Source organism: Podarcis raffonei, chromosome 14, assembly GCF_027172205.1.
Source record: "Podarcis raffonei isolate rPodRaf1 chromosome 14, rPodRaf1.pri, whole genome shotgun sequence".
NCBI classification, from domain to species: domain Eukaryota; kingdom Metazoa; phylum Chordata; class Lepidosauria; order Squamata; family Lacertidae; genus Podarcis; species Podarcis raffonei.
The window spans coordinates 30,931,898-30,959,134 of record NC_070615.1 but is presented as its reverse complement, the minus strand read 5'-3'; the positions used below and the strand labels follow the sequence as shown (position 1 = coordinate 30,959,134).

Here is a 27,237-nt window from a genome sequence, read left to right as displayed (position 1 = left end):
AAGGTCCCAATTTCAATTTGCAACATCTGCAGGCAGTGCTTGGAACGACTCTCTGTCTGAAACACTGGAGAGCTGCTGCCAGCCTTCGTTGGCAATACTGAGGTAGATGAACCAATGGTCTAACTCAGTCTAAGGCAGTTTCCTAGGATAATGGGCAGAACTCAGTAGGCAGAACATCTGCTTTTCATGCAGAAGGTCCCAAGTTCAGTCTCCAGGTAGGGCTAGGGGAGATTCCCACCTGAAACCCTGGGGACCAGCTGCCAGTCAGTGTAGACAATACTGAGTTAGATGACCCAACTGCCTGACTGGGAGCAATGCAGTTTTTGAGTTTCTGTGACTGTTCTCCTCACCCTTGGCTACGCCACGCCAAATGACTCCGCCATCACCCCCACCTTGGGATAGGCATAGAGTTGGTACCTACATGGCTGCCAGAGAATCACAGGACATGTCACTGGGCAGGAAGCCGAGGTTCTGTGCATCAAGACTGCTCAGGAAGAGAGGGAGCCTTTGCCCAAACCACGCAGCATAGTCCTCTGTGGTGAAGAGCTTCAGCACGCCACTCAAGTGGCAGAAGATCTCACCAAGGATGAACCGTTTGGTCTCCAAGTTGGGCAGCTGAGTGAGCTGGTGCTTTAAGAAGAAAGCAAAAAGCACAGAAGGTACAGTGTTAGGAGGACAGGTGTGCCTAGCTAACTAACATCCTAATGTCAAAGTGTATAATTTACCAGCTGCCCTCTAGATGTTGTGGACCTCAGCCCCCATCGTCAGTCAATGGGAGCTGTAGTCCAAAATATCTGGAGGAGACCATATTAGATACCCTTGGGGTAGATGATGAGCAATAAACACAGTTAAGGAAAAGGCCCACAAATGAAATGGCACAGCATAAAACTAACCTACAAATAAGTCAGTAGACAACAGCTAAAGGCAGGCCAATAGTCATTGCTGTAAGAGGTTACTGTATTTTTCGCCCTATAGGACGCACCGTCCCATAAGGCGCACCTAGTTTTTTGGGGGGGAAATAAAGGGAAAAAATTTTATTTCCCCCCCAGGCGCGGGCTTCCCCCAACCCCAGCCCCCAGAACAGGCAACTCTCCGCAAGCCATGGGAGCCCGGCGCCGGGCTCCCGTGCCTTGCGGAGAGCCGCGCGAAGTCTGGGCGCGCTGAGCTCAGCGCGCCCAGCCTTCGGCATGCAGGCAACTCTCCAGGCTTCAGTGAATGCCTGCATTCGCCCCATAGGACGCACACACATTTTCCCTTCATTTTTGGAGGGGGAAAAGTGCATCCTATGGGGCGAAAAATACGGTAATTCAACAAGATAGGCTTACCAAGGGCAGCGCCAAGCAAATGGGCTTGGGGAGGAAGTTCTTGAGCTGAGGTGCCAATGCAGAGAAGGCCCTCTGTTTAGTAGCAACCTGCTTAGCCTGTTTTTCCCAACCTGGTACTCTCCGGAAGTTTGGGACTGCAAGTCCTATCAGCCCCAGGTGGCATGATCTATGGTTGCCATTGGCAAGCTGATGCCCTCCAGTGCTGGCTGGGGTTGATGGGAGCTGAAGTCGGAAACATCTGAAGGGCACCAGGTTGGGGAGGTTGCAGTAAGGCTGTTGGACGATACCCCATCACTCTAATGGAGCAACCTTCAATAGGGAAATGTGTTAGCAAAGTCACTTGATTAATGCCAACAGAGTCCAGAGATAAAAGTCATGATAACACTTTACTGAGCAAAGTTAACCAAAACTATGCATAATTTGAAAAGAAACGACAGAGAGCATTTGCCTTTCAGCTGAGGCCTTGTACAGGGCAGGGAGACATTCAACCAAACATAAAGAGGGGAAAACTCCCCTAGAACTACACAGGCAATCAGATCACATGCTGTCTCACTCCTAAGTAACACCTCTGTTGGCTGGTTGACGTTAACACTAGTAGAATTAAGTAACAAACTGAATGAGCCCTGCTGCTGCACTTTGAACAAGGCAGAGGGGAGGAAGAGGGGAGTCTTGCAAACCTGTTGGGCAGCCGCATTGAAAGCATCCATAAATTCTCCAATGTTGTTTGAATCAAGGGAGCCAAAGACCTTCCCGGCTTTCTCACTGTCACGCAGGGTGTCACTCGCCAGTGTGTACTCAGCCAGTTGAGATGGCGTGAGTCTCGCAACTGCATCCATCTAAAGAATGAGCAAAGCTGGTTCTTAGCAAAGGAAACTGTCAGCAGAGCAGGGACAGGGGGATCTGTCAATCTTGTTTCTGTCAGTTCCTCATTTTTACCATCTTCAGTTCTCTGCATTTTTTTAAATTCTTAGTGCAAATTTCGTCCAACAGACAGTTTTGATGAATGTGCGTGTTTGCTAAGCAATTTCCCCAAACACGATGTGTTTTTGTATGTTATTTTCTCTAATATATTCATTTTAATGCACAATTCCCCCTTAAATATGAATTCTGGTAAACGCTGGTTGGTTGGAAGAGTGTTTTCAGAACCACTGGTTGGTTGGAAGAGAGCACTGCAAAATTCGGAGGGTTCAAATTTCAAAGGACAACTACGTTTTGGTTCTTGGATTGTTTTGGAAAAGGGCAAATTAACTAGGCTAGCCTTTCAATGTGAAATGAATTCAAACCCCCCCCCCAATACTTTTGGTTAAGTCATGAATAAGCCTCTGCCCCCTGCCCCTGGTCCAGCAAGATCACTTACCGGGTGGAAATCTCCATTAATGGCAACCAAGTCTTTATAACTGGCTAATGAGCTGAAGGACCCAAAGTTGGCTGTTAACCAACCCAAGCTGCCCCGAGTATTCTCAGTACAGGGATCTCCTGGAATGGAAGAAAGAAAGAAAAAATCACTCTTGGAGAATCATTTTGTGCATCCAGGACCCCTTTTACTGAAAAAGTGACTCCTTGCAATATGCTATCACACTATATTCCATTTGCACTGATACAGCTGCTATGAGTGGCGAAGGAGCAGAGGAAACAGCCTTATACTGAACTGGACCAATGGTCCCTCTTTGCTTCCAGTAACAACAGCGCCCCCTGCCAGCTGGGAAGCAAGCAAAGCAATTACACCGACGTAGCAAACACCTTCTGGTTTTGACACCTACCTCCTTGAGACGTCTTGGTCATCAGGTAGCCTTTGGCAAAGTTGTAGACATCTTGGCGACTGTCTGATGACATATGTCGAAAGCTGCCATCCAAACCAGCCATTCTGGGTGGGAGAGGAAGAAACAGGAGGGGAAACGTATTAAAGTCTTTATACCAATTAACCTCTTGTTTGCTAATGATGATGGTGATGATGATTTAAACTTACTAGATTTCTTTTTCTTTACAAAAGTAACTTACGCTAACAACACAAACATTCAAACCAGTGTTGAACAAAACAGAAAAATCTAAAACTCATGCTTATTTTAAAAGGCAGGATTAAAACAGCCCCACCCACTCAAGAAGGCTACAGATGATTAAAAGCCAAAGGTCTGGCAGAAAACAAATGTATTTGCCTAAAGATATGTAACAATGATGCCAGGTGATCCTTCCTGGGGAGAGCCTTCTGCAAGCAGGGAGCCACCACTGAGAAGGCCCCGTCTCAAATTGCCCCTCTCCCGGAAGGGGCACATGAAGAAGGGCTTCAGATGGGAATCACAGGGTCTGGGTTCATATGGGGAGAGGCTGTCTTTGATGTACTGGGATCCTGAACCACACAAGGCTTTATTAGTCAAAACTAGCACTTTAAATTAAGCCTGGAAACTGGTTCCTTTGCCCCCTCCTGGCAAACCTGCAGACGGTTGAAGACTCACATGGCTTTGAAAGTGCTGCAGGGGATGCTCTGTGGAATGGCTGCCAGGGCTGTGGAGTTGATGCTGGGAAGCACGAGGGTCAATGTTTTTTGGAACCAGTCTTCGTACTGGGAGGTGCCGGCTGTTGGTAGCAAGCTCTGTAATTTGCTGAAGATCACGTCAAATATCTTGTCCCTCACCTCCGTGTTTGCCAGGAACGTCACGCCACTCTGCCAACCAGAAACACAGAAGGAACAGGTCATGGCCCCGGCCTTCAAAATGGCCAGAGTAGCACAGAGGAACGTGATTGTGCTGGAGAGAAGAATGGCAGAGAGAAAGAGCTTCGTGGCCAAGCGGGGGTTTGAACCCCGGTCTCCCAGGTCCTAGTCCAACACTCTTACCACCACACCACACTGGGCCTCAGATGTCCCCAAAGAGAAACAGTGAAGGATGCAGCACCAGGAGAGCTCCAGAAAGAAAAGAGATCTTATCGAATGGATATAAACCAAAGCTAACAAAAGACAACTCACCTGAGCAGCCAAGGCTGCAAACTCTGTCATAAAAGCAAGGGTGTCATCAACAGGTTTGTTCTCCAAAGGTTCCAGAAGGGCGCTGACTTTATCAGGATCATCCAGGGCGCCAGAGGCAAAAAAGACATGAGCCAGTTGGGTGGCAGTGAGGTTGCCCCGGACATCAAACTGTAAAAACACACATTCGAGGACATACTTAGAGACTTCTTCAACACTTCCCCAATCTGGTGCCCTCCAGACGCTTTGGACTACAACTCCCATCAGCCCCAGCCAGCATGCTAGCTGGGGCTGATGGGAATTGTAGTCCAAGACACCTGGAGGGTAGCCAATCAGGGAAGGCTGCTTTAGAAGATTTGGGGAGGGAGAAAGGTAGGCAGCCCATTCCTTCTCCTACGTGTGGGATGAAGCTCCTCAATTGGGCAGTCGTGCAGAATATTCACTTCCACCCCTCCTGAAATGAAGAATCATTCTTTTTGCAAGTGTGGAATGTGGAAAACTCGCAGAACTGACCTCTCACTGACCCAGCTCACTCAGGATTGTCTACACTGACTGGCAGCAGAACTCCAGGGTTTCTCTGGCAGGAGTCTCACCCTGCCACTCTTTGAAGGCACTAGGGATTGAACCAAGGACCTTCTGCATGCAAAAGCAACTGCTCTGCCCTCTTCCCCTTTTCAGGAGGAGTCTAATGCAAAACAGACTTCACAGGTCCCTAATCATTTGGTGGGGGTGGGGTTCTGGAGCACAGGGTGAGCATTATGCATCAACACAGGGCAACCTCTGCAACGTACCCCATTGAACGTGGCCATCAGCATGGTGAAATCGCCATAAGGAGCTTGGGCTGCAAAGGCCCCCAGGTTATCTTGCAGCCATGCCTCGGAATCCCCGGTGTTGGAGGTACACGCCGATCCTGTAAACAAACAAGCCTTTCTGAACAGAGCTCCATGTGGGATTCATTGGCATAGTTGCAGGTGGCAACTCATTCGGCCAAGAATTCAAAACTGGGTGGGTTTGATCTCTCTATTCAAGAGGAATTAATTCTCCCGTAGGTGCCCATCTCCCTTCTGGATCCCTCTCAGGGCCCATTCCCAGGGGCTTGTGCCTCTACATCTGTTCCCCACCAGCTCTCTAAATTGCCTAGACCCCACCATCCTGGCATCACACATTGCCCATGGCTAGGGATGGAATAATCTGTCGATTTCAGTCTCCCTCAGTTTTTCATTTTCCCAATCTTTGGTTCAGTTCTCCATATTTCCATTTCAGTTTGTAATTAAAAAAAAAAAAATCCAATATATGGAAGAATAGTTTTCCTTATATACAATGTTGTATGTAATTCTGCCTAATATACACTTTTTTTTTTTGCAAAGCAATGTTCCCAAATATAATGCATTTTTGCCTGCTATTTTCCATGAATACATGCATTTTTATGCATACTTTACTCCGTCATCTGCATTTTTTTCTATATGATTTGGTTGGAGCACTGTATTGCAAAATTCAGAGAAGTGTAATGTTCAAAGGACTGCAGTATTTTCATTCTCATTTTGTTTCAGAAACTGTTAATTATTATTAATAATAATTAAATTTCTATACCACCCTTCATCTGAATATCACAAGGTGGTTATAATCACCCAAAGGCCTGTAGAAGAGGAACATTTTTCCTAAAAATATATAATGAAGGCACCAAATTAGGAAGATATGCCTTGAAATGGAAATCAACTGGATCAGCTTTCTCCCCGCTTCCAATCCATGGCCCTGAACTGCAACCTTAAAATGGTGCCACCGAATTACCTGTGGTCTTGTGCTGGTTGTCAAGGTAGGAAAACAAGGTCCTGTAGACGCCTAGTTGGTTGGTTGGTAGTACTGCAGAGTAAACTTGGCTCAGCGAGGACACCCTGAAGAAAAAAGGTTGTGTCAGAAATGTCTGCATAAGAGCAGAAGAACAGCCTTCTGGATCAGGCCAGAGTCAGGAGGCGGCTCAGGGGCTGGTTAAACGACTCCTGTGGGCCTCCTGTGGCCCATGGGCCTTAGGTTGCCTACCCCTGATCTAATGAATACAACATCAAGTGATGACTTCCTGCAGTGCTCATAGTTAATATGTCCACCACCAGCCACAATGTATCTATCACAACATCTTCAACACTCATAGAAACTATGGTCTAGCTTTCCCCAACCTTGTAGTCCAAAGAATCTGGAAAGCAAAACTCCCATCAGCATCACTAGTTCTCAGTGGTCAATGACGATGGTCATCCTCAACCAGTGGCTATGCTGATTCAGGCTGGTAGGAGTTGTAGTCCAAACCATCTGAAGGGCACCAGGTCAGGGGAGGCTGAACCATAGGTTGCTTCTTTCTCTCCAGACATGGATCCCAGACATGAATCTCCTTCCTGCTCCTTTAATTCAGTTTCCCACTTTATTGGATAGAAGCTTCCAGTAATGAATTTGGCCTGTGCACCAGAAAGGAGACCATTTGGCAGTGTGGACTGTTCCTTGTTTTAATAAGCCAGCCAAGCCCTCCTCCACAATACTCCATTCCAGTCCCCCTGGTTTGCAGAGTCAGACAGAATCCCACTGAGCATGCTCAACAGTGGTGGCTGGTGCTGATGCGGGCTGCTGGGGTGGAAGGCAGGGAGCCCAACAGTAGGTGGCGACAGAGCCAAGGACAGGCAGAGACAGCTCATTCTGGTTCTTTCCCATCCTCTTCTCTACTGAGTTCTCTACAAGGGCAACACTGAGACTAAGGAGAAGGAAGTTAATAGGCAGTGTTGCCCTCCTTACTGGTTGTAAGTAAGAAGACAGTGGCTGGCTGGGGCATATTGTGGTTGGTGAGGTGGTACTCTGCATATCCTCATGGACCAACCTTGCTGACTCTTCATTGGGCTGCTTTAGGGTTTTTCCTCATTTAGTCCCCCCGCCCTCCGCAACCTATATGTTGTTGTACTTCCACGAATCCTGTGCTTCCCCCAAATTGGCTGATATGCCCCTCTTGCACATGGGATTCACCATTTTGGTTACTTACACGTTGGCACACTCCTCTTAATACCTGTAACAGTGAGAACGACGGCGGCTTATACTCACACAGCTTGGAAGGCATCGCAACCGGAAACATAAGACAGCATCTCTTTGGATTCCTTTGCGCTGACACTTGGCAGGAAAAGCAGCAGCCTTGTGGACAGCAAATGAGTCCAGTTTGCAGGGCTGAAGGTTGAGAGTTCAGATCCAATCGCCTCCACAAAATGAGACAGCACCCTTTGCCTTATGCCTTCCTCTTTGAGAGACGTTATTCCAAGCTGCAATTTAAAGAGAGAAGGGAAAAAATAGCAAACTCTTTTGCTTAACTATTTGGATTTATCTTAACTTTGTTGTCTATAACGGGCAATGAGAGGCTGTCCCATTGACTGTGATTTGCTGCTTATCTTCCCCCGGCTGAGCTGCAGAGATACATGCGAGGTTCATTAACATTCTAACTTATCAGGTGAAAACTGTCAGCAATAGAATGCATACAAGCAATGTGGGTTCTGTGAGGGAACGGAAAAGTCAGTTTGGGTGGCAAAAAGACCTAACTTGATTTGGAGTTTTGCTTTTCTTTAGTAAATATTTGAAGGCCGTACCTTATTGGCATCTGTGTTGAATTGGTCCAAATACTGGTAGATCTCTTCCAGTGGTTTGTTCTGCAGTCTTGCAAGAATCTGGCACATCTTCTCCTCTTCATTGATGGCATCAGACTTCAGGGTGAGGGATGCAAGTTGCAGTGGAGACAAAGATTGCAGAACAGCCATCTGCAGGGGAGCATTAAGCAAATGATGGCGAATTTTTCAAGCAGTCTGTAATAAGTTGCGATGCCTACATAGGCACTGCTTATGTTTCTGGTTTAGAGTCGGCACCCAATTTTTTAAAAAATGCAGGAGAGACTAGAGAACATCAGAAAAATTACTGCTCAAGTGGGAAATTGTCAGCTATAGAATGTGCACAAACATTGCTAGGGAAGGTCAGGATTTTGCTCATGTGTCATTAAGGAGCAGAGGTGAGAGTTATGGACAGGCAGTGTGGTTGGGGTAATCGAGGGAGCAAGGAGCCCAAACGAAATTAATTGGGATTGTACCAGCCCATTTATTCTGGAGAATCAGCATATTTGGGTACTAGCATACTGTGTTGTTGCGGAGAAGCTTCAGGGAAATTAAGAAATCTTTCTCTATATGGTCCTTGGGATGCTTTACCCTGCCATTTGACACTTGAGGTACACATTTTTAGGATCCACCTTATTTTTGTGACTGCAAGTTGTTTTAAACTGCTCTTTAACAATGTGTTTTAATGTTGTCACCTGCCCTGGGACCTTAGGGTGAAGGGCGGGTAATAAATAAATAAGCACCACTTTTTGCCCAAAGGTCAGTTCATATAATGCAAGAATGGGGAACATTTGTAGCCCTGCAGATGTTGTCAGACACCAGCTCCCATCAACTCCTGCCAGTATGGCCAATGGTCATGGGTGATGGAAGTTGTAGTCCCTAGAGGGCCACACGCTCCCTATCCCTGATACAATGGACTGCCTAGACTATTTAGATCAGGGTTTCCCAAATTTGGGGCTCCATCTTTTGTTGGACTACAACTCCCATCATCCCTAGCTAGCAGGACCAGTGGTCAGGGATGATGGGAATTATAGTCCAAAAGCAGCTGGAGATCCAAGTTTAGAAAGTCCTGATTTAGATCTTGGGTGGGCAATTTAAGGCCCAAGAGGGGGAAATGTGGCCCTTCAAGCTTCCCTGTATGGCCCTCAGGACTCTTGCTAAGCCACACTTCCTCCCTAGACTATGCCCCCTATGGCCCCTGCTCTGTGCCCCACCCCAGTGTGTTTGCTTGGCTGGAATGTATCCTTGAATTGCAATCCCGCCTCTTACGTGCCGTGATGGAAGGTGGAAAGGCAGGGTATAGAACTCTCTGGCTTTTGATTGGCTGCACAGAAGTAAGAGCCATGTCCATCAGTCCACAAGGTTTTTGCCTCTGGCCCCGACCACCAGTGGCATGCAGCCCTCAAAAGGTTTACCACGAAAATTTCCTCAGGTTGAAAAATGCCACCTCCACCATCACTGATTGGGAACGATTGGACTTGCTAAAATAGCAAGTACATTTCTGAGGGGATTTCATCTCTATCGAGTGAAACAACCACATGAAGACATCTACATGCATGGCTGGAAGCTTCTTTCTCCTAACCACAAAAGGCTAAGTGGGGGATCCCAAACTGGCTAATCTCTAACCATCTGCTAAGTTACTTTGGCCATAAATTACTTCACTTCTTTGCAAGAAATGTTACTGTGAAAAAGCCTGATAGGTCCCATGCCAACAGATCCTGGATATAAAATACTCACTCCATCAAAATGCAAATTCCAGCTGAGCAGGTCCTGGTATTGGGCGTATTGGCTGAAGTTCCCAAGATTGACTTCCAGCCACTCCTGAACGCTCTGAGTGGGCCTTCCACATGCAATGCCTGGAAGGAGCGAAAAGCTGTTCATTCCCACGAACCATTTGCAGCAGCCTTTACAAACCTGATGCCACTCAGCGAGGGAGGAACAAATATCTTGTTTATCAGATCTTAAAGTCAGTTCCACATATTTCCCAAGACATTTGTGATTTTTAAAAAAAACCTCTCATGAAAATTGATCAACATTTTGGTACAAATTTCTCCTGATGGGCACATTTTTTTGTATGTGGTCTTGGCTAATATACACATATTTAAAGCAATGTTATTTTCACTAATATATGCATTTTATGGATGTGTTATAGATGCATTTTTGTATACCCTGTTTGGTTGGAGAACTACATCAAAAAATCTGGAGAAGCACAAATTTTGAAGAATAGCTGTGTTTCAGATGGCATATTGTAAGTCTCTTTGCGTTCCCTTGGGCAAGATAGAGTAACAAATTTAATAAATAATAATATTGGTTTAGTAAGTGTAAAGTAGGCAGATTCTCATTAAAATGCGAACAGAACCTATTTTTCCCTAGTTCCTACCTCTAGATGAACTACATCTCCCATCAGCCCCAGCATCGCACAGCATGCCAGCTGGGGCTGATGGGAGTTGTAGTCCAAAACACCCAGAGGGTGCCAGGCTAAGGCAGCAATTGAGCATGATGACAGTGATGCAAAACTCAAGTACAGAAGGAAACTCAGCCCCCATTCCCAACCAGTCAACCAGGGGCAGATCCACACCACACTTTTAAAGCACACCCAAGCACATAGCTTGCCCCGAAGAACCCTGGGGACTCAAGTTTCATCTGCACAGAGCTACAGTTTCCAGTATTCTTAATAAACTACAGTTTCCAGGCTTCTTGGGGGAAGTCATGCGCCTTCAGTGTGAATCTGCCCCAAGATGTAATTGTATTAATTGTAGGCAAGCAGAAAAGCTGTGAGGGGGAACCAAAATCCCTCCAGATGTTGCTGGACTCCAACTCCCATTGCCCGTCACCCATTGGCCACACTGGCTGGGGCTGATGAGAGCTGGAGTCCAAGGACGTCTTCAGGGCCCATCCCTAAAGAAAAGTGTACAAAACAAGGGCTTGGCTTTACTTTACGCTGCTAAGCCAAGCATGGCAAAAAGACAAAGGCTCTTTGCATTCCCAGCCTCACCTAGAGCCTTACATAAAGAACTCTCAGAGCTACAGTGCTTGGCCAGTGAACTAATTGATTAAAGAGCTTTTGTGCAGCAGACTTAAAAACCAACGGCACCCTGTCAATCATGATTAGAGCACATATTTATTTGTCTTTTGATTTTAGGAAATTTACATCCTGCCCTGAAAACCACATGCAAGGCACCTTTCACACTCTGAAACAACAATATATCATAAAGCAAATTACAGAATTGGAATGAGAACTAGGAAGTGTCACAGCTCAGCGGTAGGACATCTGCTTTGTATGCAGAAGAAGATCCCAGGTTTGATCTCTGGCATCTCCAGGTAGGGCAAGGAGAGAGTCCCTTGCATGAAACCCTGGAGAGCAGCTGCCGGCCAGTGTAGACAATACTGAGCTAGATGGACAAATGGTCTGACTCAATACATGGCGGCATCTTCCCAACACAGTAAAAAAAAACAACAGTAGAATCAGCTATTAAGAATGCTAAATTGGCAAATATCTAAATAAAATAGAAATTCTTAAAAGGTTTCAGCTCAGTGGCAGAAGACTGACACAGAAGAGGACCATGCAGACCTCATGAAGGAAGGGAGTTCTGCAGTCTGGGTGCAGTAACAGAGAAAGGCTTTCATAAAAATCCTGACCACTCCAGCTTCACCTGTATTTGTCAATGAAGCTGACTGGAAGATTCAGGGCTGACAAAAGAAAGAATCGCTTCTCACAGTGCACAGTTAAACTATGGAGCTCACTCCCACAGGAGACAATGGTGGCCACCAACTTGCGTGGCTTTAAAAGAGGATCGGGCAAATCCACGAAGGAGGAGAAGGTTATCAATGGCTACTAGTCACAATGGTTCACTGTAAGAGGCAGGATGCCTTTTGGCTACCAAAATGCTGGGAATCCCAACTGGAGGGAGTGTGTCCGTGGCACTCAGGAGGCTTCCCAGAAGAGGAATCTGCCTGGCCACTGTGAGGACAAGATGCTACACTAGATAGGCCTTTGGCCTGATCCTGCAGGACTCGCCTTGTGTTCAAACCCACAAGTGGCAGGAACCTTCTCTACCTCTCTTGCACAGGAGAAAACCTCTTCTGCAATGGCATCTGGTTTCCACACATGGACCCACCATCTCAAAAGAATGGGGGAAATGCTTCTCCTATGACTCCAGTAATATGCACATTCATTCAGATGTGATTAACTAAAGAATGGATCTATTAAACCCCATGATTAGTTGAATATGATTGTTATCTATTTCATGAAGCGACAGCCCTGATTTATTCAGATAGATAGGCAGGTAGGTAGGTAGATTTTTTTTTAAAGGGCTTGTGTTACCTGATTTGATTTTTGTAGTCAAAAAAGCTTTGCTGAATCCAAATACACTGAGGGCCTTTCCAGGCAAGATGTTGGCGAAAACATTGTTGAAACCTTTCAATCTGGGAAGCAAAAGGGGCAGACAATGTCATTGTTAGCCAGACTAGATGTCTTCTCAATGGCAAACCCAGCCAATACTCTAACCACTAGGCAAGCTTTTCACCAGCACAGAACTCCTCCCCAGGTTATTCTGGGTGCACACGATGGAACAAGCTTTTTTCTTTTCTTGTCCATTTTGGCCTTAGAGTGGTACTGTCTTTGCACTCACAGATGGAAAGATGTGCTTTACAAATAAGATTTCTTCGTACCCTGTAAGCATCTCACTCAATCTTTTTGGAGGGGACTTGTAGTGGTGACACCAGCTAAAGGACTTGGCCACCTTGCTTCTTGGGCCACCCTGCCGCTTCACTGCACAACAGCACTGCAGCTGGCCAGGAGGTAGTTTTCAGCCCAGGTGGCTTCAGTGCTTGACACAAGGGAACCAACAATTAAGTGTCATCTGACCCTAGAAAATTGCTGATACTAATCTGGGTCATCCTTCTGAGTCATCCTCATTGGCTCACTTCCGACTGAAGTGCTGGGTGGCTTCCCTTCCTGCCATCACCCCAATAATTCTCTTTTGGTGCGACTGACATGGCTAGCAATTTATTTATTTTTGTGCCAACAGTCTGTTATTGCCTTTGTTTGCCTGATAAGCAGGTGCAGGTTTGAGGTGAGCATTCATTTCCATGCCACGCAACACACTCACATTTTCTGGTAGGAGTCACACGATATCTTGAGCGGAATGTCCACCACAAGGGTCTCGTTGAACTCATGCAGAACGTTCTGGAAGATAACTTGGAACCAGTAGGCGAAATCACTGGCTTTGAACTTCGGGAAGTTGATCGCTATCCTTTGGAAGGCAATGCTCAAGATGGAACCGGCGTACGAACTGCTTTGCAATTCCATCTGTGAACAGAAATTGCCACCCAGTATTCATTAAACAACTCTGCACATGCTCTGGTGCTCCTGGAACCCCACCCCACCCCCAAAGTGAGGTGGTGTCTCCATCTCATTTCCTTTAAGGCCCTTCTTGCAACCTACTCTTCCTCCAGATCCTTTGGTTTAATCTCCTAGTCCATATTGCCAACTGAAATGAAGCGTAAATTTGTGGAACATTTCCTCACATGGATCTGTTGCAACCCTTAGCCTGTCTCTTTCCTCCCCTGTCCTTAGCTTGCCACTGAAATTTAGTCTACATGGTGATCTCCTTGATGGAGGCACCTGTCTTCTGTCGCTATGTCATTCTGTAAAGTACCAGGTATGCTTCTACTACTTATTCAAATGCTACATCCTGCCATGACCACAATGCTTGCTGATTTGGGCTGATGGGAGTTGTAGTCCAAAACATCTACAAAGGGCACCAGGGTGAGGAAAGCTGCTCTAGTAAGAAATCAGGCTTACCTTATACCACAAGGCAACATGCTATGTGCAGTCATAAGCTAGTCAAATCTGTGTATAATCTTCCCCTTACCCCATATATGCCCAATCTGTGGAACTCGCACTGTGACAAGTGTCACATAACACGTTCTGCATTTGTAAGAAACCAATTTTTTAGTGTGGCAGCACCTACACTTGGAAACTCTCTGCTTATTGACAAATGGCAGGCACCTTCACAGTACTCTTTTCAGTGCCTGCTTAAAAAAAAATTGTTTAGACAAGTCTACCCAGACATGCAGAATGTTGACATATATTTTTAATCTGGTTTGCAGCTTATCATTGATTTTAATTGTTTTCCAAAGGTTTCTAATGGCTGTTCTTAATGGCTTTTAACTGATAATTTTATTATATTATTCTTTCCGTAAAACACTTTGATGCAGGATTTTTAAAAAACACACAATCAAGCAGTATATGAATTTTATGAAATAAATAGATAGCCCCCCAAACTCCCAGAGAGCAGCCACATACCGGGGCAATGGTGTTCAGCTTGCCCAAGAATCTGGCAAGGTCTTCCACGGTCTTCAGGTTGCCCATGATCTCCATGATGCCACTCCCATCAGCCAGCGCTCCCGATTCCACCGCCAACTCAGCCAGCTGGTTTGCAGATAGCTCTGCCATTGCCGAAATCTGAAAAGGTGCACATTTTGCTGCTCATGTACAGTTGCAACCAATAGTACCCATGCTTAAAAATGACTTGGTATGCAACAGAATGTTGTGTACCTAGGAATCTGTGGCTCTTCAGGCTGGGCCTCTAGCCCAACATCATAAGCATATAAGAAGAGCCTTCTGGATCAGACTAAAGGCCTGCCTAGTCCAGCATCCTCTGTCTACTATGGCCAACTAAACATCCCAATGGGAAGCAGGACCTGAGCACTCTCCGCACCTGGGATTCCCAGTGACTAGTACTCAGAGACATGCTACCTCTGACAGTGGAGTTTAGAACCTAGGCATCATGCTATGGGCAAGTTGCACCGCTCTCCAGGGACTGGTCCCTCCAATTTGCCCCCACTTCAAGGGCTTGCAATCTGCCACTTCCCCCAGCACACCCCCTGCTGGCAAAGGTTCCCTTACCCCATTGAAGTTCACATTCACAGCCAAAAACTCTGCGATGCTGGCAAAGGCACTGAATTGGCCATAGTTGCTGAGGATCCATTGGCTGCTGTTGGTGTTGGGAGAGCAGGTGACCCCTGGAAGAGAGGAAAGAGTTTTGATCATTCTCCTAGAAAAGCAGAAGAATAAGGACCTTCTGAGTGAAGCTGCATGCAGTTTGGGGGAGGGGGGCAGCATCCTGCAAAGAATTTTAGTTCCTCAGCTAGAACAGTGGCTCCCAACCTTTTCTGCCATGGATTGCTTCTTTATTTCTCTGCCTGTAGTATCAGTTGTAATGCGCTGTGCTAGATGCGGTACAGTTTTTAATTATATTTTTATTGCTTCTTCTTATTTCTTATTTCTTGTATTTTATTGAATTCCATTGAGCAAGATGAGCCTTTGGTTTAACCCAGCGTTTAACCAAGTGGGTGGTACTGCCCCTTGTGGGGTGGTGGGGTTACCTAGTGGGTTGCTAAGAGGCAAGGGGAAGCGGGGGGTGCTGGAGATGTAAATGGGTATCAGACTTTGAAAAGCTGGGTTCACAAGTTCATCTGTTTTGTTGAATGAATTAAATTAAATAGTTTTATTTGAATAAGTGTGCAATTAACTGTTAGTGTTTTGAATTTCATTGCGTTATTATCTTCCTTAGTGGGTTATGCATACCACTAATCTGAATAATACCTTTTATAGGGTAGGGTAGAAGGCACTGGGGATGAGATTATGGAACCAAGGAGGCAGTGGCCCAAAAAAGTTTGGGAACTACTGGTCTAATCCAGTATGCCACCCGGTTGGGATCATGTTCTTAAGTTCCAAAAACAAAGAGCCCGTCTTCTGATACCTTGATCTGCCTGATAAGATTCCAGGTAGCTGAATATCCTTGCATGAATGGCCTTCTTCTGCCCCTCCGTGAAACGATCGAACACCTTGTCCATCGCTTGCACCCTGAGGAAGACAAAGATAGTGAACGGCTTGTATCAAATGGGGTCCCAAAACTCCAGCGTAGTTCATGCCCTTTTAGAAAGACAAACAGGATGGGACATAAAGGTGGACCAAGTTATCAAGCACCATCTGGACGTAGGGATTGATGACTCTTCATTTCTCATTTTTCCAATTCTTAAATTCTGTTCTACACATTGCCACATCAATTGCATTTTTTTTTTAAAGAGGCCCTCATGAAAATCATCAGCATTTTAGTGCAAATTTCTCCAACATACATTTTCTGCATGCTGCTTTGCCCAACAGACACATTTTTTTTGCAAAACAGTTATGTCAAATAAAAGGAATTTTTGGATCTGACTTCACTAATACATGCATTCTGAAATGCACACTTTACCCTAGTATAAGCATTCTTTGTACACGTCACCCAGCTAGAGAATGGCACTACAAAATTCAGGGAAGTGTAAATTTCAAAGGACAGCTGTGCTTTGCATTGTTTCAGAAAGTGAAAATTTAAAATTTCTTTAAATGAGAACTAAATCCAATTTCTCCACTGTCCCTACCCTGATAAGGCTAAAAAGACATGGGTGTTTTCCCAGACTTACAAATTTTGGTGAGACTGGCAGTCAATATCAAGGGGAATCAGCAGCAGGTCCTTTGGTTTGAGAGATGGCAGGATGAACTGGAGCTGAGTGCCAAACCAGAATGAGTATTGCTCGGCAGAAAAGGTGCTGAACTTGAGTGTCTTGAAGACCATCTCAAAGATCAAGTTACGGATCCGGAGGTCTGGGAGGACAAGCAGCTGCCTCTGCAAGGGAAATGGACAGTTAGCGTTCTAGGCACATGCAAGATTAGCGGGTGGTGGTTTCTCCAGCAAAATCCAAATCTAGATGTGAGGAAATGCTAGCTTTTCAATGGGAGTTTGCAGTGGAACTCTTCATGAGGCCGTCCACCTGTAAAACTAGCTCATGTATAAATACAATGGGATGAATTCTAAGCATAGTGCGATCTCCCCCAAACCGGTCCTTCCAATGATGGCCAAGACTGAGGAAATTCATCATCCAAAACTTTTGAAGGGCACAAGCTTGGGGGAGACAGAGGAACACAGGAAGCAGTCTGACACTGAGTCAAGAGTTGGAAGGAAGATAAAGTCCTGACCAGAGACGAATGGTCGATAAAGATGACAGACTATGCTGAAATGACGAAAATGACTGGGAAGCTCAGAAACCAGGAAGAAGGAGAATTTAATAAGGAAAGGGGGAAATTTATAAACACTGTAAACAACTAAAAACTTTTGCAGAATTTTAGCATCACTTGTAATGTACTAAAAACTAAGGTAAAAATGGATTGAGTTAAGAAATATGGGAAATTATATGATGCAGTAGATGATGTTTGACAATGGAAACCATGGAAGGGGGAGGGAGTCTAAGGATTCAAGGAATCCTAAACGTTGATGATTATGACTGTTGTTTGAATTTAACTGTACAACGTAAAACTGAATTAATGAGACAGAGAGAGAGAGGGAGAGAGAGAGAGAGAGCGAGGGAGGGAGGGAGGGAGGGAGGGAGGGGGAGGGAGACTGAGTCAGACCATTAGGCCATCTTGTCTATGCTGAGAGTGCATTCAAACATGGGGGAAATTCTAGTTTTCTTGATTACACTGTCACTGCTTCTGTCCTGCTTTCTAACATTCCTTCCACACTGCAGTGACTGTTGTGTTATGGAACAGTGTGGCTTTTTCGCTGCTATACCACTATGTTTCCCCCCATGAAAACGGCAGCAAAGAACTGTATGCTGGTGTACAGCCTCAAATTTTGTCACAATACTCCCACAATCTTTTCAGTTCCCAGCCAGGGAAGGGCCTCACAACTCATTGCACACATATTCTGCCACAAAGCTACAACCTTCCTCAAGTTCAAGAGTGCAGGAAGAATGAATTTTGTGGAAAGTGCAATTGTTCAGTGTTGACTGTGCAAAATGATTGGGGGAGGGGGAGGAGAAAAGATTTGACGCAAGTTAGAAAATGATACTTTCCTGTCCAGGTGAAAGTGCAACACAATTACCTGGTTTACCGCAGCATTGAACTCAGCTGTGAAGTCCCTCATTTCCTCAGGGGGGCGCTTCTCTAATTCCGCCAAGATCTGGACAGCAAGGCGCTCATTTCTGAATGCGTTCGTAAAAACCATCATGGCGCCCATCTGCTTTGGAGTCAGGGCAGAGAGGGCTTCAAACTGGCAGGGAGAAAATTCATGGAGAAACAGATTCAGCAGACGTCCAAGAAATTTAGCTTTGGTTGAGCAAAGGCAGGCATATTCTTCAGTCGGCATTTTTGTAAAGAAACCTAATTCTAGCTAAGTGCCATGAACACTATTGTCATGAACTACAAGAAAGTCAAGTGAAACTAATCAACCATTTTTTAAAAAAAACCAAACACCTATTTTTAAGAATGAAGGAAAATGGAGTTTTTAGAACACAACCTATCTATCTGATTTAACCATCAAGCAGCAATTCATTTCTGGGAATATGTAAATTCATCCTGAATATTCACTTACCCCGTTAAAATTCGGATATAAGATGGCTAAGTCAGCGTATGGCACAAAACGCACAAATCTGTAAAAGAGGAGTTGCAGAAAGCTCTGGCTGTTGTTGTAAGCACCAGGGAATGCTGTCCCTAAAAATCAGAAATTTGCAAAACAAAAACACAGAAATATTCATTTATACAGATAGTCTTCACCACACTTAGCAGACCACTCATCTGCCAGAGCAACATCCCAAGCCAGCCATGACACAGCAGGCACTGCCACTCCTAAATTCCATGAAGCAGGTACCTGAGGCATTGATTTGGAATTGCATTATTCTCTTCATCAAATTGTAGATCTGGATGGATGCCTCCTCGGGTAACTCTGGGAAGACCTGATCAAAACCTCCAAATCTGCAAATGAACAGGAGAGAAATGAAAAGAAGTAAATACTAGACAGCTGGAGTTTAAAGAGCTAAAGCTATCTGCCATAAATAGGTAATAGAAGGCACTATATCTTCTCAACAACCATGTGAAGTAAGTTAGGCTAAGAGTTGATAACTGACCCATTAGGAAGTGAGCAAAAGGAATGGGAAGTGAGTTTTAAATATGAAAACGCACATGCTTTTTGTGTGTTTATTAAGTCTGGTGAAATAATTTTTGTTTGTTTGTGCTTTTCTGACAGTTGTGAAATTGCATGTGTTCAGAGTATTTTTTTATTTTAGTCTTATGCAATAATTTGTTAGACTTTGTGACATATTTTCTGGCACCTTATTTAATGCATTCCTTTTGGGGAAGAATGGGGGGGTCGTATTCTGGCAACCACCTTAATCTGGGCCTGCTTGCAGGAGTGAGTTCCATAGTTTATGTATGCACTGTGTTAAGAATTGTTTTCTTTAGTCTGTCCTGAATCGTCCAACATCCAGTTTCTACCATTCGACTCTACTCCAATTCTAACGTTACATGAGAAGCAGATTGACCAACGAAATCTGAAGCTGATTGATTCAAAGGGGCCGCTTGCAATTGATGGGACAAGTAATGAAAGGTGACACCTACATGGCACGAAAGGAGGCAAAGCTGACATCGAGAGGAATCATCTGGAGCAGGTTCACATTGATGCTGGGCAAAAGGAGTTTCAGCTTCTTGGTGAACCAGTTCTGGTAGTCCAAAGCAGTGAATTTACGGAAATAGCGGGCCAGGTTTCTGAAAATGGTGCTGAGCAGTTCCAACCTCACCTCGGCATTTCTGATACCCGGGATGTTCTTCTGCAAAAAGGGGAGGAAAGGTTCTGAAGGAAAAGGATGATTTAGGCCACTGCAAATCTACACACCAGATGGGAGGGCATCTGCAGAGCAAAAATATTACCAACACCAACCCAAGAAATGTTGTTGATCCGATAAAAATTCTTCTTGTTTCCACTGAAGCTTCCTGGATGTTTGCTTTGCACTGAAGGGGCTGGAAGTTGATTGTTTCTTTGGTACTTACCTGTTCAAGGATGAAATTGAGCCTTGTCAAGAACACATCCATCTTTGCAAGTGGGATTTCAGAGCGGCCAGTCTCTAGGCTCAACAGAACCTGTCTCAGGGTTGTCACATTGACCAGAGCGTCCGAGGTCGTGATGACATCTACCAGCTGTTCAGTGCTCAAGGTGTTCAAGACAGCAAACTAGAAAACATAGACACTACTCAATCATAGTTTTTCACTCAATTACAAAAATAGATAGGGATAACATACAATTTATGTTGATATATCAGTAAGGGATGGCCCATTTTTGTGCAATCCTCGGCATCCCCCCATTAAAAAAAAAACTCAGTAGGAAATGATGGGAAAGACATCAATCTGAGACCCTAGAGAGCTGCTGCCAATCAGAGTAGACAATACTGAGCGAGATGGGCAAACAATCTGATGTAATATATCTATCAGCTTTCCATACAGATAAATTGACATATGAAATGGTTCAGTCTTTTCAAGGGAAAATAGGATCAATTGAAGAAGGGTTAGATGAATTAAGAAAAACTAAATGTGGGACTAATTGATGGTGGGGGGTTTTTGCTTTAATTATAGGCTATAAAAACAATGAATGCTGTAAAGGGGGAATAATAGATCAAATATAAACTTAAGATTTATAATCCTGTTTGTAGAATTTATTTTGCTTTAGGGAAATATAATCTGAATCCTAAAATACTGGTCAAAAAGGGAAGGGGTTAATTTATATTTATTTAATTAATATTAGTTTTGTAATATCTTTTGGTGGGGGAACAGCTCAGGCTACTGGGACACAATTTGGGGTACAAATTTGTTTTCTATTTTGTAAACCTCTCAGATAAGCAGCATATACAATAAGGAACATATACAAGAAAAGAAGAATTGTCATCTTCATCATTAATACTATGCAGCATAGTATTAATTTTTATGCACCAGCACATTCCCCCCTTCCTTGCAAAGAACAGCTGTTTTATTGCTTTGTTACAAGTAGGGGGCTGCCCCTTCCATGAAACTTTGCCCCCGGGGTCGCTGTCTGAATGCTCAGTTTTCTGCTCTGCACCCGCAACCCACATGCCCCTGAGTCTTGCCTTCTTGGCAACAACTTCATTTTTCAAAATTTGCTGGTCATCAAGAAAGCAAACCTACAGGATCGAAGTCTTCCTTGATGGATTCCACTTCTCCCAAGGTGGCATCTTTGAAGAACGAGCCCCAGGCAAACTTGATCCACTCAGCAAATGGTTCACTGGGCTTTTCTGAATGGGCAATAAGAGGACACAGGAAATATTTGAGCCTTTCATTATACTAGAAGCCGCTGATATTTGTCAGGGGACATTTTAAGTAGCTGGGGCTCTGGGATTGCTCTACATGTTCCCCATGGCTTCTTTGGTCATGTTACCTTTTAGGTCTTTGAGGTTCTGGATGATCCACAGTACGACAGCTCTCCTGAAGGGTTCTGCCATTTGGGAATGTGCTCCACTAAGCCCAGCAACACTGTCATGACACAAATAGCAAAGATGATGAAACGACACACAGGCACACATATACAATTGCTAAGAGCTTGCCATCCTGTGGAATGTTGCAAGGGATTCTGGGGCACCCTTATCCGCTTGCACATGGTATATGCCTCAAGAGTATGACCAGCTGTTCCATCTCATTCCATTCCCCTTCTGTGTGATGTCATCCTGTCCTGCCCCCTTATAAGCCATTTCTTCCCATTTCATTTAAAATGCATTTTGTATGCGTTTTATGCATGCCATTTTCATAATATACACACATTTCAATGCTTTTGAAAGCATTCACCAGTAAAATGTACATTTTGTACCTATCATTCACATAAAACACATGCTTTTCCATGCACACTTCTGCACAATTTTTCCCACATTGCAAAATCCAGAAAAGTGCCTCTTTTTCACTGGGAGTCATGTTCCAATCTGTGCACACGTCTAGGAGATAGGAGCTATCTAATGTGACAAAATTCCTGCTATGCTTCTGATCTGCAGGTTGTATCTGCTCTTTGAATTAGGGGGAAAGTTCCCGTTGGAGTCAAGGGGAACTTCAACCATGGCTTCAAGTTAACTTGCTTCAAATAAACCATCGCTATTAACCAGTTAGTCAGTTTGGATGAAACAAGCTGTACTAAACAAAACTGCAAATAAAAATTTCCAAACTCCTCCTCTTAGCCACGTGGGGAAGAGGAGGCCTGAGTCCACAAACCTATCGCTTGCCAAGCTATATTCCACTTTGTGCTCATCGCATTAAACCATGGTTTAAACAGCTATCCACACTGGCACATCTGCAATACCTTCCTTTCCTTCCTTTTTAAATTAATTTTTATTTCAATAACTTTTTATTGGGCTTTATAAACAGGGATCATAGGGATAATAAATGATAACCCGTGACGGCTGTGGGCAGGATTCCAGCTCTAGAGTTCTATGATATTCTATAAGATTCTTCTATGAGATTCTATGAGCATTGGAAATGGCTCAGCCCACAGCGAGAAATGGACCAAACAAAATCCCTCCCTCATCCTCTAGCGCCCAGTGAACTCATGTCGAGACTTACATGGCGGTAAAGGAGTTGTAGTTTTGGGGGGCGAAGTAAGCAAGGGTTGTTGCATTGACCACAGAGCAGAGGAAGCGCAGTTCCCCCTGAAAAGTGGCGTTCCAGTCTGCTGCTGTGTAGGTTTCCATTTGAGAAGACGCAAGGGTCAGGTAATTTGTCAAGAGCAACTGCGCAACTTCGGTGTTTGGGAGGACTGTCATCTTGTGCTGCAGAAGGATTAAACAAAGACACCTCCAAGGAATCAGTTTCTAAATGAAAAGCACAGAATCCTCTATACAGTGGTACCTTAGTTCTCAGACTTAAACCATTCCGGAAGTCCGTTCCAAAACCAAAAGCATTCCAAAACCAAGACACGCTTTCCCATAGAAAGTAATGCAAAACGGAATAACCCGTTCCAGACTTTTAAAAACAGCCCCTAAATCAGCAATTTTAACATGAATTTTACTATCTAACGAGACCACTGATCTATAAAATGAAAGAAATGAACAATGTACTGCAGTCACACAATCAATCAATCAGTAGCTGAAATGGGTTGCACACAGTCACACACAAAAAGAGCCACAAAAACACAAAAGAAATAACAAAAAAAGACCTCAGCGCAACACTCAAAATGAAAGTGTCGCACTCAAAACGGAGCATGTTCAGCTTCCAAAAAAAGTTCGCAAACTGGAACACTTACTTCCGAGTTTGCAGTGTTTGGGTTCCAAGTTGTTTGAGTACCAAGGCATTTGAGAACCAAGGTACCACTGTATATATTTTTCCAATGTCCCTAATTGTAGACAGGATACCTAATTTGAACTTAACTGTATAACTATGTTCCCATGTGTTTTTAAGAGTTGATTGTTTCGCTAGAGTTAGTGAGTTAACAGTCAGAACCCAAGGCAACAGCATCACTTGGCAATTTTATAGTACTAGGGACTATCGCTCCTGCTCATTCCCCTTGCCAACCCTGGCTACCTGTTTGCCTGGCCACCCCCCCTGACCCCCCCTCCCTCTACACCTCACTCACCCGCTTGCAAATCCCTCCACAGCATTGCTGTTTACTGCCTTGGGATTCATTGCAAGGAATGGTGGGATAGAGATTTAACATTAATCACAATAACTTCAGCTGTTATTCCTGTGTTGCAGGGAGTTGAACTCAATGACCCTTGGACCCCTTCCAAATATTCTACAAGAGTTTCAAGGGAAATACCTGAATTGCAGCCCTGGTGAATTGCTTCAGAATCATCTGGACAAAGTCTACACTGCTTTCTTGGAAGAAGTTGACAAGGCGCAATGCCAAATCCATGCTGGTCAGGGTGTTTGAATGTACAATCATGTCTCCAATCTGGATCGGAGTTAAAAGATCCAATACTGCGTACTGGAAATAAGAATGTCAGAATGTCAGAAGGGACTGTTTGCTCTTTCTGCTCACTTCCTGCTTGCACTGGCTCAGCATCTCCCACAGTGAATACACCCCTTGAACATGCTCCCATGCCGCTGAATGCCAGGACTGGACATTCTCCCTCCTATCTGTTCCCAAAAGTAGAGAGGTTCAAAGCGCTTCTTTCTGTAAATGCTAGCACAGCTCCGGTTGACAAAGGTGCTTTCCCCCACCTCCACCAAAAGGGGGGGAATCATTTTCAGATTTTAGATGTTGCACCCATCACACAATGCCACTTGGCAGCCATTTTGTGACTAGCGCCCACATCACTTTCTCAAAATTTCCCACCGGTTTGCAAGCACTAACTTACAGCATCAAATGTTTGGCGATAGTATGAAACCAGCTGAACATATGGTACTTCCGTATAGAATTGCCCAAAGTAGGTGAGTAGCCAATTTCTGGCTGTGGTTTGGCCAAAGCAGGCAGGACCTGGAAGGAAGAGACGGAAGCAAAAGTCATGACTTATCTGCCCAGTGAGAGAATGCCAGGGCCGGCCCGAGACATTTTGCTGATGGAGAGAGAGCAGTAATTCCCCTCTCCAGGATTCGAAAGGCCCATATAACTGGCATCAAAAATAGGTTCCAGGACTAAATTCTGGAAGTTAGCCTGAACATTTTATGTATTTGCCTTTAATTGAATTATCATTATTTTTAACTTTAGATTTTATATGCTGCGTAAATATATTTCCACATGCATTTGCAGTATAGAAATGAATAAATGAAAAGCTAAGGCCTGTGCATTCCAAATACAGTGGTACCTCTGGTTACGTAATTAATTCATTACAGAGGTTTGTTCTTAACCTGAAATCGTTCTTAACCTGAGGTACCACTTTAGCTAATGGGGCCTCCTGCTGCTGCGTGATTTCTGTTCTCATCCTGAGGTAAAATTCTTAACCCGAGGTACTACTTCCGGGTTAGTGGAGTCTGTAACCCGAAGTGTTTGTAACTCGAGGTGTTTGTAACCTGAGGTACCACTGTAATCCCTTTGTTTTAGCTCAGCGGTTCTCAAAAAGTGTGGTGCACACTGGTGTGGCACGAGAGAATCAAAAGAGCAGCCTGAAGATTCAAAGTCAATCCAGGAAACATTTAAACATTTCAGTGTAGTGTAGTGTAGTGTAGGGCAGCATTAAAAAAACAGTGTTTTTATTTGCAGAATATGGATAGATAGACTTTCAAAATGAGAGCAAGAGCAGCAAGTGATACTGAGGACAACCTTAGCTGTCATCCAGAATCACTGTGCAAACATTGGCTATTCTACAGTTCCCCATGTTGTGAACAGGGATTTTCAACTCTGACAAATACGAAAGATCAGAAGAGAAAAAGGCTTCTTTGTGTTGACGAGGAGATGAGACTAGAAAGTTTGTTTGTCTCAGATTAGATCTAATATAAATTACCTGGCAAAAGGAAGCTCACATCTCTCACTGAGTTTGTAGACATACAAACTTACTCTTACACATGTAAGACGCTAATTTAAAATTATATACTTTGGGAATGATTCATCTTATGTAGCTGCATTGTTTTTTGCTTTCTGGGTGTCCTATGATCATGTTTTAAAGCAGTTGTGTTCTAGGTTATAAATCAAGCACTGCTAGGAGTCGTTTCTTTTTGTTTTCCAATGTAGTTCTTATCAATAACAATTTTTGGTGTGGCGCGAACAAATTTTATTTGGAAAGGGTAGCCCAGATAAAAAAAGTCTGAGAACCACTGTTTGTTCACTCCTCCTATTTTCCTCCTGACAGGTCTGCCCTAAAACCCAGTTCTTTACCAGTGGTCTGAGACTTCTGGGTTAGGAAAGAAACAATGTAGTTGACACAATCCTTCTTCCTTTCCTGTGGAATTTCAGAGAAGCTTCTGTTGATCCCAGCAATCCTGGGATAAGAAGGAAAAGGCACCGTTAGAATATATGCACACTATACACACTTAAACCAGTTTCATTGCCCCAGTTCATTCTGGGAAGAGTGATGAGCATGTTGGGAGTTCTCAATTGGTTAGTCCAGGGACAAGCTAGATCTCAATCGCCCCAACCCTAGTGGGACCAAATGTGACTGGGAACCATAGCTGTCAACTTTTCCCTTTTCTTGCGAGGAATCCTATTTGGAATAAGGGAATTTCCCTTTAAAAAAGGGAAACGTTGACAGCTATGCTGGGAACCCTTCTGCAGGGATTGACTTTGCAGCCAAGTCCCCCACCCTAGCTGCTAAGTTAGTAACGTGCATTAATTTCAGTGAGTATACTCTGAGTAGACCTAATGTTGGACACAACTCTAAATTTTAATCTGTTTTTTTAGGAAATCACATTGACTGCTGCTGTGTTGTTTAAATTTCTATTCTGCCTTTCATCCAAGATCTCAGGGAAGTTTACAATATAAAAACACATAAATACATATCATAATAACAAACAAAAACAATACCCTTCTACACACATTTTAAAAGGGCATAGGTTGTTTAATTAGACAAAGGCCTGGGATAGGGAGGAATGTTTCTGCCTCAAGATATGTAACTGAGGTGCCAGGCGAGCCTCCCTGGAAAGAACATTCCAGAAGCAAGCAGCCACTGCAGAAAAGGCCGGTTCTCGTGTTGCCACCCTCCAGACCTCTGGTGGAAGAGGCACATGAAGAAGGGCTTCAGCTGATGATTCACAGGGTCCAGGTTGGTTCATATGGGGCAAACCAGTCCTTGAGGTACTGCAGTCCTGAGTTGTTTAAGGCTTTTTAGATGAAAACCAACACTTTGAATTGGGCCCAAAAGGCACTTGGCAGCCAGTGCAGTCGGACCAGGATTCTATGCTCAAACTGTCTTGCCCCAGTAACAAGCTCGCCGCTGAATTCTGCACCAGCTGAAGTTTCTGAACCATCTCCAGAGGCAGACCTATGTTTAACACGTTGCAGTAATCTAACCTAGAGATTACCAGAGCAGAGGTTAGGCTGTCTCTGTCCAGATTTTATGTAAATCCCTTAGTGGTGTTTTATTATAGTAAGAGGTATAAAACATGGATAAATAAATAGGTTCGGAGGGGACCTTCCCCCCAAATAAAGAACAGGTCAACACTCACACAGACTTGTACGCCTCGCAGGATATACTTTTGGGGATTTGCCCAAGAAACTCTGCATTCACACTGGACAGGACGACCACCAGTCTATCCTCAAACCAGACCCGAAAATCAGCATTGGTGAAGGTTGAAAACGCCACGCTCAAGCGCTCCATCGTCAAGGTGAGCATGGCCATTTTCACATCCATTGAGATATTGAGCACGCTGGCAGAACTGGGCTAAAATGGGGGTGAAAGATGATTACAAACTTTGGCAGGAAGATTTCGAGAGAAGAGGGCCGGAGATCAGGGAAGGTCTTGTTACTGCTTTAAATTTGGGGGTCCTTCCTTGAATACCAGACAGGCACCTCCCTGTTGTCTTTTTGGCACCTACTGAAGACCTTCCTCTTCCAGCGTGCCTTTGAAGTCAATCTTTTGCATGCAAGGTGGGTAC

The 27,237-nt window shown here is 44.4% G+C and overlaps 1 protein-coding gene across 1 annotated transcript in view; it reads right to left on the bottom strand.

Annotated features, from left to right (window-relative positions):
- LOC128401859 (uncharacterized) overlaps positions 1-27,237 on the bottom strand; it is a 40,378-nt gene that overhangs the window by 4,941 nt on the left and 8,200 nt on the right. Inside the window, exons 7-35 of the mRNA XM_053365406.1 lie at positions 26,809-27,023; positions 25,523-25,626; positions 24,069-24,187; positions 23,528-23,695; positions 22,336-22,541; positions 21,170-21,264; positions 20,920-21,026; positions 19,774-19,953; positions 19,345-19,553; positions 18,599-18,702; positions 18,323-18,441; positions 17,834-18,001; positions 16,377-16,579; positions 15,674-15,777; positions 14,818-14,933; positions 14,215-14,373; positions 13,016-13,215; positions 12,229-12,329; positions 9,642-9,760; positions 7,890-8,057; positions 7,357-7,568; positions 6,070-6,173; positions 5,073-5,191; positions 4,285-4,452; positions 3,776-3,984; positions 3,086-3,189; positions 2,683-2,801; positions 2,003-2,161; positions 422-630 (exon numbers count right to left, since the gene is read on the bottom strand). Of these exons, the coding sequence (XP_053221381.1) occupies positions 422-630; positions 2,003-2,161; positions 2,683-2,801; positions 3,086-3,189; positions 3,776-3,984; positions 4,285-4,452; positions 5,073-5,191; positions 6,070-6,173; positions 7,357-7,568; positions 7,890-8,057; positions 9,642-9,760; positions 12,229-12,329; positions 13,016-13,215; positions 14,215-14,373; positions 14,818-14,933; positions 15,674-15,777; positions 16,377-16,579; positions 17,834-18,001; positions 18,323-18,441; positions 18,599-18,702; positions 19,345-19,553; positions 19,774-19,953; positions 20,920-21,026; positions 21,170-21,264; positions 22,336-22,541; positions 23,528-23,695; positions 24,069-24,187; positions 25,523-25,626; positions 26,809-27,023 (4,367 nt within the window). The remainder of the gene's footprint in view (positions 1-421; positions 631-2,002; positions 2,162-2,682; positions 2,802-3,085; positions 3,190-3,775; positions 3,985-4,284; positions 4,453-5,072; positions 5,192-6,069; positions 6,174-7,356; positions 7,569-7,889; positions 8,058-9,641; positions 9,761-12,228; positions 12,330-13,015; positions 13,216-14,214; positions 14,374-14,817; positions 14,934-15,673; positions 15,778-16,376; positions 16,580-17,833; positions 18,002-18,322; positions 18,442-18,598; positions 18,703-19,344; positions 19,554-19,773; positions 19,954-20,919; positions 21,027-21,169; positions 21,265-22,335; positions 22,542-23,527; positions 23,696-24,068; positions 24,188-25,522; positions 25,627-26,808; positions 27,024-27,237) is intronic.